General features: G+C 35.2%; 1 protein-coding gene across 1 annotated transcript; it reads left to right on the top strand.

Moving 5' to 3' along the window:
- The first annotated feature begins 6,671 nt into the window (after positions 1 to 6,671).
- On the top strand, positions 6,672 to 9,339 carry LOC123684820 (maltase 1-like). Its single transcript, XM_045624292.1, has 6 exons — positions 6,672 to 7,204; positions 7,263 to 7,388; positions 7,548 to 7,789; positions 7,847 to 8,051; positions 8,195 to 8,787; positions 8,942 to 9,339. The coding sequence occupies exons 1-6, from the start codon at positions 6,719 to 6,721 to the stop codon at positions 9,009 to 9,011; spliced, it is 1,722 nt and encodes a 573-aa protein (XP_045480248.1). The 5' UTR covers positions 6,672 to 6,718; the 3' UTR covers positions 9,012 to 9,339.
- The last annotated feature ends 361 nt before the right edge of the window (positions 9,340 to 9,700 follow it).

Raw genomic sequence — 9,700 nt, 5'->3', positions numbered from 1 at the left:
GAAAAATTTTTCATTTCTGGGATCGTATGTAACCGCTTATATTCTTCAAATTCATCATATTCCATATCTATAAAATTATCATCCTTACTATACATCCGACTCAACGCATCCGCATTTCCATGTAATTTTCCTTGTCGATGAATAATTGAAAAGTCATAATCAGCTAAAGTTAATGCCCATCTAGCAAGTCTAGATCCAGGATCTTTCAAAGTAAGAAGCCATCTCAACGGTCGATGGTCGGAAATTACCGTGAATTTTCTTCCGTATAAATAACATCTAAATGACTGAATTCCAAAAATTACACCAAAAAGTTCTTTCTCTGTTGTTGAATAATTTAATTCTGCCTTTTTGAAATTTCTACTTGCGAAGGCTATTGGCCTCTCATATCCGTCTCTTAGTTGACTTAATACCGCACCTACTCCTAACCCCGAAGCATCTGTTGCTACAATAAAAGGTTGACTAAAATCTGGAAAAATAAGAATTTTATCCGACGTTAAAACAGATTTCAATTTTGATATAGCATCCAAAACTTCCGAAGTAATTTCAAACTTTACATCTTTTTTCGTTAAATTCGACAAAGGAGTTATTAATTCTGCTGCATTTGGAATAAATCTTCGATACCAATTTATTAATCCTAAAAATGACCTCACTCCTTTCACTGTTTTCGGAATAGGGAAATTATGAATAGATTCTATCTTTTCTGGATCTGGAAGAACACCATTTTGTGTAATTATGTGACCTAAATATTTTACTTTTTTCAACAAAAACTGACATTTCTTCGGCTTAAGTTTCACATTCGCTTCTTTCAATCTATCGAAAACCTTCCTTATCCCATTCAAATGATCTTCCTTCCCAGTGGAATTGAAAATAATAATATCGTCTAAATAAACCATACAAATATCACCTGTAAGTCCCGATAACATAATATTCATGAACCGTTGAAACGTAGACGGTGCATTTTTCAAACCGAATGGCATCTTTGTATACTCATAGTGACCTTGAAAGGTACTGAAGCCCGTTAGAGGTATATCTTTTTCCTCCATATCAATTTGATGATAAGCTTCCGCCACGTCAATGACCGTAAACAACGCTCTCGTTCCCGACTGATAATTTTGAATTAAGTCTGAGATATTTGGCAATGGATAGTACTCAGTTTTCGTAACATTATTAAGTCCCCGATAATCAATACACATTCTTATTTTTTCTTCTCCATTCGATGATTTTTTTGTAATCAAAACTACGGGAGCAGACCATGGACTAAACGAAGGTCTAATTATTCCTGATTCTAATAATCGATCGATTTCTTTTTGTAACACTTCCCTCTGATGATAGGGAATTCTATATGGAGCTTTACAAATTGGTTGAGTCCCTGGTTCTAACGTTATACCGTGTTTCACCTTAGTAGTACTAGTCAATTTATCATTGTCGTCCAAAAAAAGTTCCTGATATTCTAAAATAAGTTTCTTAAGTTCTTTCTGTGTATCTGCACCTAAATGTCCGAAATCAAATCCGCTAAGTTCCCAACCTTTCTCTTCAAAATTTATACGACCTATTAATTGACCTTTCCGTTTTTCTTTCTCGTTCAATACTTCGCAAGACATTGCTTTAGCAAGTTTTTGTCGTTTTTCTAATGTAATTTCCTCATAAGATATATTTACTACTCGAATCCACAATTTTTCTGATTTTTTCATCAAACAATTCGCAACGTAAATGAATCCAATACCTTGCTCCAGTGGTTCACATACTAGGTCTGTCCCTTCTATATCTCTTTTCAATTTTGCTGGTACTAAAGCTTCCGTACGCGCTGGTATATTAACCCTCTTTTCCGAAATAATGTCCGTCTCCCAAAATTTATTCTCCTCATAATTTCCAATCAATTTTTCATTTTCATGAATTTTTTTCTGATCTCTTTCTGTCATTCCTATCGTTTTGTCCACTTTTATTTTTTCAATTTCCGCTATACCTTCCACTTGAATACCGATATCCCTCATCGCTAAATCTCCTTTCTCCACGTAATTTTCCGTCTGAGTACCTATATCCTTAATATTCGTCAACTTTCTATTAACCTTAAATTTTTCCAAAATATCATCTGCAAAAGTCACCCTTTTCCGCACTTTATTAACTTGTATTTCCTCTTTCTTTTCCTCCGTATATCTGTCCCCTGTATATATACCTTCATTCAAATCTTTATTCAGAAATTTAAACTCTCTTCCCCACATAGTTACCGATGGTTCGGCTTCATACTTAATATGCGCTTGATTTTCCTTAAGAAAATCCCTACCTAGTATTATATCAACGTTCCCTAATGTTTCATCATCCACTAATATAACTGTCCAATCTGTCTTAAATCTTTCTGCTATTGGACTTACAGTAATATTCGCCGTACCCCAGGTACGTAAATTGTGACCCGATACGCTAGTTAGCTCGCAGTCAACACCGTATTCATTGACCTCGTCTCTTGAGATCAATCCCCTTTTTACGAGAGACACCGCTGCCCCTGTATCTATCAAACAAACACCTATATTTCCGTTGATACTTAATCTAATCAAGTGGGGTACGTCATGCATTCTTGCCGAATTTACTTCCGGAATGACCATGACTGTACGTTCCCTAAATTCTCTACTAGGTAGCCGCCCTTTTGGCGAACGCAATCCGTTCTGCCTATTTACATATTTGCAGCCTCCGTCCCGGCGGAAGGACTTTGGCCATTGGAGTTTAAATTCTTTCTTTGAGGAAAAGGTGAAAATTTTTGTTTTGGGATCGCACCCGTTGACGAACTATTATTTGACCTATTAAAATAATTATTTCCAAAAGAATATCGCTGGTCCCTTCCCTCAGCCCCTTGAGGCTTTTTACTTTCATTTTCAACACTTCTATTTTCATTTTCATCTCTTCTATTTTCATTGTTAAAATTTTGTCGTTTACTAAGCTCAACTTTTCGGGCATTTCCGGGACATTCTCTCGCCCAATGTCCCAACTTATTACACTGAAAACAAGCACTTTGGATTTGTTTCCTTGATTTATCATTATCCCTACAATCTCTCGAAATATGGCCTAATCTGCCACACGCAAAACATCTTTTTTGAAAATTTTGTCCTCCGTTCTCCCGATTTATTCGAATACTTCTACATACTTTCGCTGAATGACCTTTCTTTTCACAAAACTGACACACTTCTTCTGATTTTATTGTCGATATTTTCATATTAGCTAATCTTCCCTGTAACATTCTATTTGTTGTCTCATGCAAAATGACCAATTCTTCCGCTTTTTCCAAATTTAAATCTTTTTCCCGTAATAACAATATTCCAATCTCCCTCATTACGTCTTTCCGTAATCCTATTTTGAACTGATTCAGAATCAAATCTTTATTTTTCTTTCGCAATCCTATTTCCTCATCCGCTTTTGCCCCGGCTAAATCTTCATTTAATAATTCTGCGCCAATGGTTTTTAATCTGGTACAAAATGAAGATACATCCTCATCTTGTCTTTGTATGCATCTACTCAAATTCCACTGACATTCTCCCGGTAATTTTTGCGACGTAAATTTTTCAATTAGTCTCAATTTTAGTTCTACATAAGTTAATGAATTTAAAGTAATATCTGATTTAAAATAGCTGTATGCTTCGCCTACTAACTTTAGTTTCAATAGAGTGAGGGTTTCGTCCTCACTCCATCCTTCTAATTTTGCCCTTAGTTCCAATTTATCAAAATATCTTAAAACTTCTTTTCCTGAAAAATTTTCTAAGGTAGTCGACATCATTCCTAGCGAATAACGTTGCAAATTTACTATTGCCGGATTCACAGGTGGATTTCCGCCTGGCGCATTAACTGAAGTAGCGCTATTAACAGTACCAGGTAGAGGAGGTGTAATCGACATTTTTTTAATTAAATTTGAATATCAAAAAAATAATACAAATGATACAACCAATACAATGTTTTACCTTCACCCTTATATATTTGGTATCCCACGTTGATCAACTGTCTGACCTTTTCCTGAAAATCCCTAAATTTCTTTCTAACACCGAAAACTGTAAATTCCAAAACTAGCACAAATCTGACTTCAATGTCTACTTGAAACTCTTTTTCAAATTTTGAAAATTAGAGTATAAACCAAAACTTACTTAAAAGAAAATCACTTCAATTAAAACAAATGTCTCAAAAGAAATACCTCTAATTAATTATGAAAATTATTTATTCACTTCTACTTATAGATTTAGAAAATTAACGTTCAACGAAATAAATTAACTAAGTATAATTCAGGCCCAACAGCTGATTTTCTCCAACTTCCTAAATAACATACCTAAATATAAAAAAATCAGAATCCGACACACTCCTCCACCTCAACAAAATTAAATGTTTTCACCCCTGATAAAAACAACAATACGCTCAAAATAATTCAAATTCCAATATATTAATCATACACAAAGAATACAAGGTCTATTCATCCAAAAGTCTCCCAATTCAACAGTTTCTTTCTCAAACTTTACTCTAATACTTCAATATTATCAATCCTCAAAATTTCAACTACCAAAATTTAACTTTTTGAAAAATATCCGATCCCAGTCAAAAAAAAAATTATCTCTTAAACTATCACCAATTTGTCATATCGTCCCAGAGAAATAAAAATCAACTAAAATCCCACCGCTGTCACCAATTTGTCATGAACGGGTTGGTCAGAGAATGTTGACCAATCGTTCACTTATCTCCGGTTGAGATGTTCTTTTAACCCCTGGAAGAGCGGTTTTCCAGAGGTCTCGGAGAATTAATAAATTATGTAAGTTCACTAAGATGTTATGTGAGTCCGGCCTGTCGCTTTAATGGACAGGTCTTATTAGTTGAATTTCTTTCTCTAGGGACAGGAATTAGTTTATTGGGTCAATGAAAATCGATTTAAATTTTAAATTAAATATAATAAAGCAAAATAAAAAATAACCAAAGTTACAATATCCCTTGAAATGGTGACTCAACGGCCAAAATTTTATAAAACAAAAAAATGTCTCAAATAATCTGTTATTCAAACAAACGAAACAATATATCAACCTTGAATTTGGGAGAATCAGGACTACTCAAATAAACTTATTTTCATAAAAAAAAAAACAAAAACATTCAAACATCAACAAATAAACCAAAAAATAAATAGCCAAAAACTTGCCCTTATCCCACGATGCTAGGTAAGTATTTTAGACCCTGCCTAAACCTAGTTTTTAATTCTTTTTCAAACTGTTCACTCGAAAACGTGTAATTCCTTATATAACACTTCACTCCCGATCCGCGAACTCCGATCTAACCTAATTTATTCCAAAGAGATTCAAAAAAACAAATTCTAACTTTATCCCAAAAAATTCCTATTTTACTGTTTCTGACCTATGTCAACCGTTCTTAGAATTAAAACAATTCCTTCTTCCAAAAAAACTTAAAATTCCTTTAACTCTCTATCATCTACTAAACTTCCTTTATTCTTGATTCAACTTTTCAAAAAATTACTCTGATCTTCAAAAGAAATTGTTTTAATCTAAGTCTGGTTTCGCGACCGACGTTCTAATTCTCAACCTCTCTCAATAAGAGACCCTAAGCGATACTCACTTCTTCTTTTCCTCCACAAAAATCGTAACCTCGTACTTCTCTTAAGACCGCCCCAACAATTCCACAAGATACCATGCCAATTAGATCATTGGTTAAAAGATTTTTTATCCTTCTTCATTTTTCGCCAACAGACCTTCAACCTCAGTTCAAACTAGATTTTTATGCAGTCTCAGCAAGAACCATACTTCGATTTTGCCTACAGCCGGACGGATTTTCTGCTGTGTCAATGTGACCAAAAAGCATTTACTGAACTCAGATAAGCCAAGATTTCCCCGTATCTAAATGTATTCTTCTTATCCGTGAAAGATATATCGATTTCACCAACGTAGTGTCGAGACGTCTGGAGACGGTAACTAAGAAAAGCATTGATTGGAAAACAAAACATCCTTATACTAAGATAAGATCAGTTTACATAAGGCGCGATCACTCTTTGAATTTAACGTATTTCCTCGGCATAATAATTCTAATAATTTCGATAAGTTTCAAATATCCGCTTTACTACACCACTCTGTCTTTCTAACGGTTATCGATATCTCTGTAGTGGCCCTCTAAATAGTTGTAATCCTGTATAAATATACAGGGAATTGGAGGCCAATTCCCATTCTGTAATTGGCCTCTGCTGTAGTATGATGTATCCAATGAAATATCAATAAAAAATAAAATAAAGTAAAATCCTGGTCTTCCAAGGAAGCAAATCTAAACATACTTTGCGATGAAATGATAAAACATTCTGTTCGGAGAACCACTAATATACTGAAACAGTCATAGAGAGAATACTTCACATCCATTGAAATCCTCAAAAAATCGATGATAAAAACCAACACAAATTTTACCAAATCAAACTAAATACTTGATCGTATCTGCCCAAAGATAACAGTTCACCTAATCTTGATAAATCCTAGAAAACACAATGATCCAATTTTTCCACTTCTCCCAAACAAAAACACGTTCTACTTTCCGAAACGTGATAGAACTCCTCAAAAATCCAAGATACACACAAACTGCACTCGATTATATTCAAATTCAATTTGGAGAACTCCTACATGACAATGTTATCTCCTGCAAAGCGATATAATAGCTGCAGATGATCTGAGTGTCATTATTTTCGTAAATTCTCATCGAAACTGACATCAACATGATCCTGTTGTGGCTGAACGTCTTCACTTTTCTCTTAGCGTCAGCCCTATCGGTGCCGGTACAACAAGGTGACCAGGATTGGTGGAAGCACGGAGTGTTTTACCAAATCTACCCCAGGTCCTTCAAAGATTCTAACAACGATGGGGATGGTGACCTCCAGGGCATCCTTCAGAAGATGGAACATTTTGCAGACGCAGGCATCACAGGAGTTTGGCTTTCACCCATCATGAAATCACCACAGATAGACGCAGGTTATGACATCAGCGATTACTACTCCATAGACCCGATGTATGGTTCAATGGAAGACTTGAAGAAATTAATAGAAAGGTCTCACGAATTAGGATTGAGGATCATTTTGGATTTCGTGCCAAACCACACGAGTGACCAGCATGAATGGTTCAAGGCTTCTGAAAATAGGACTGAGAATTTTGAGGACTTTTACGTTTGGGTTGATGGTACTCCTGATAAGCCTCCAAACAATTGGGTGAGTAACTTTAGCTCACTTAGATGTAGTTGAAAAATGACCTCGATGTTGGTTTTAGAGGAGTGTGTTCAGGAATTCTGCTTGGACTTGGTCTGAAAAAAGGCAACAGTGGTATCTTCGACAGTTCTTGGCTGCACAACCAGACCTCAACTTCTGGAATCCGAAAGTACGACAAGCTCTCTGGGTACGTACATTCTGAGGTAGAAGGTTCTCCATTAAGATATTATCACACATAAAGTGGTATGACTACCTTTAAAGTTCATTTCTACAAAGAATAGAGAACTCTCATAAAGAAAACAGTTTTTCGTAATCTGTTAACATGGATCTATTATTTTCATTCTAGGACGTTTTAGTCTACTATATGGATATGGGCATAGATGGCTTTAGAGTCGACGCTGTTCCTTATTTCGTGGAAGACAAGCTTTTGAGAGACGAACCAAGAAGTTATGATCCAAACTCTCAACCAGAGGATCACGAGTACTTAGATCACATATACACGATGAATACTGACGATACCTTCGACGTTCTGTACGAGTTCAGAGAAGTTGTTGACAACTACACCAGAAAGAATGGTGGAGATGCAAGGTAACATTTACTCATCAATCGTTTTCACTACATATATTGAGTATAACATTTTTAAAGGATTCTGATGTCTGAAGCCTACGCACCTTTGGATAAGACAATGCTGTATTATGGAACAGCTGATGGAAGCAGATTGGGAGCACACTTCACCTTTAACTTCTTCTTCGTGGGTATCAATCTGAACACCAGCAATGCTTATAATGTTGAGAATCTGGTGTACCAGTGGATTGACAACTTGCCTAACATTTATGTATCTAACTGGGATGTAAGTCGTGAAAAGAGCTCTAAGTAGAAAACTATGTTTTATCGAATATATGAATTCAACACTCTAATCGTTAGTTGAATCGAATTTCATACAATATGTTTAAGCTTTATTGGTCAAACTGTAGCTCTCAAAAAATCTTTCAGATGGGAAACCACGACAACAGAAGAGTCTCCACTAGGTTTGGTGTTGAAAACGTCGACGGTTTCAACATGCTCCTCAATCTCTTGCCTGGTATTGGTGTAACATACTATGGTGAAGAGATCGGCCAAGAAGACGGCGAAGTGACTTACGAACAAGGTAAAGATCCCGCTGCTAGAAACAGATCCACCTTCGACAAAGTAAGCAGAGACTTCGAAAGAACTCCCTTCCAATGGGATGACACGATTAATGGCGGCTTCAACGAGGGCCACGAAACATGGTTACCAGTCAGCGATAAGTACCATCAAACAAACTTGGCGGCTCAGAAGGAAGTGGAAGGTTTAAGCCACTACAAGATCTACAAGGAGGTATTGAGGAAGAGGCAAGAAGATCCTGCCAGGATCGGAGACAGCAATATCTGGGGCATTTCTGAGGATATTTTGGTGTTGAAGAGGAGTCTGGAGAAGAAGCATATAGTCCTGGCTTTCAAGCTAGGTTGGCACAATCATACTGAACCTGAGACTGCGTATGTACCTGGTATTAAGTGTGATACTGCTACTGTTGCTTTGACCAACGTAGATTCTTCGTATAAAATTGGGTGAGTTGAGTGAATTGAAAAGGTTATACATTTCATCAAAATACAGGGTCTCATTCTCATTTCATATTTTTTTTTTTTTTTTGAACTAGATCAAATTATTTTTCTACATAATCAATGAGACACAATTTTTGTAAACAAATTTCTTTTTTTTCAGAGATACTGTGAATCCAATGAACTTCGTCCTAAAACCACATGACAGTATTGTTTTGGATATTCAGTGTTGAATATTTATTATTGTACATAATTAATTTTAAACTTGTATTTGTTACGTAAGATCTTCGGTAACTAGTCTGCCAAAATGAAATGTCATAAGTAGATAAAATTGAATTATCGGTATGAAACAAGGATTAACGTATTTCGAAATCGATCCTTGTTATAAAATTTTCAAGAACACAAGGGAATAACATATGGGAATCTTTTATGATTGTTATTGGACAAACAATTTTACATCATTTTATTTTAAATATGACATTTCATTTTGCAAAACCAGTTTCCATACATATTAAGGGTTAACTATAAAATAAGTGTAAGTAATAAAATATATTTCATTTTTATGTTTATTTATTCGATACTATTCACACATCATAGAAATGATAAGATCATTCATAACAATGTTATCGCGATTTCTAGATAATTTTTTCAATACATACGGCGTCCTTGTGAAAATACCCTAAAACGAAAAAAAATTCAACAGAATATTTTGAGAATTATACCTATTTATTTCCAGAGATTATTTGAGTCAGTTTTCTTGAATATGATAAATCTTGGAAATTTTGGGCTAGGAGAATGATTCAAATTTGGACGGAATCGACAGTACCTAGTCAGTGCATAAGCTTAAATTATTTTTGTCTCTACAGAATAGTCCGAAAGGGGTGAAACATGATACCACACTGTTTTTTAAATGAAAATACTC

This window comes from Harmonia axyridis, chromosome 7 (genome assembly GCF_914767665.1).
Source record: "Harmonia axyridis chromosome 7, icHarAxyr1.1, whole genome shotgun sequence".
Lineage (NCBI taxonomy): Eukaryota > Metazoa > Arthropoda > Insecta > Coleoptera > Coccinellidae > Harmonia > Harmonia axyridis.
Note: the sequence above shows the minus strand (reverse complement) of the source record. Positions and strands in the feature narration are given on the sequence as shown.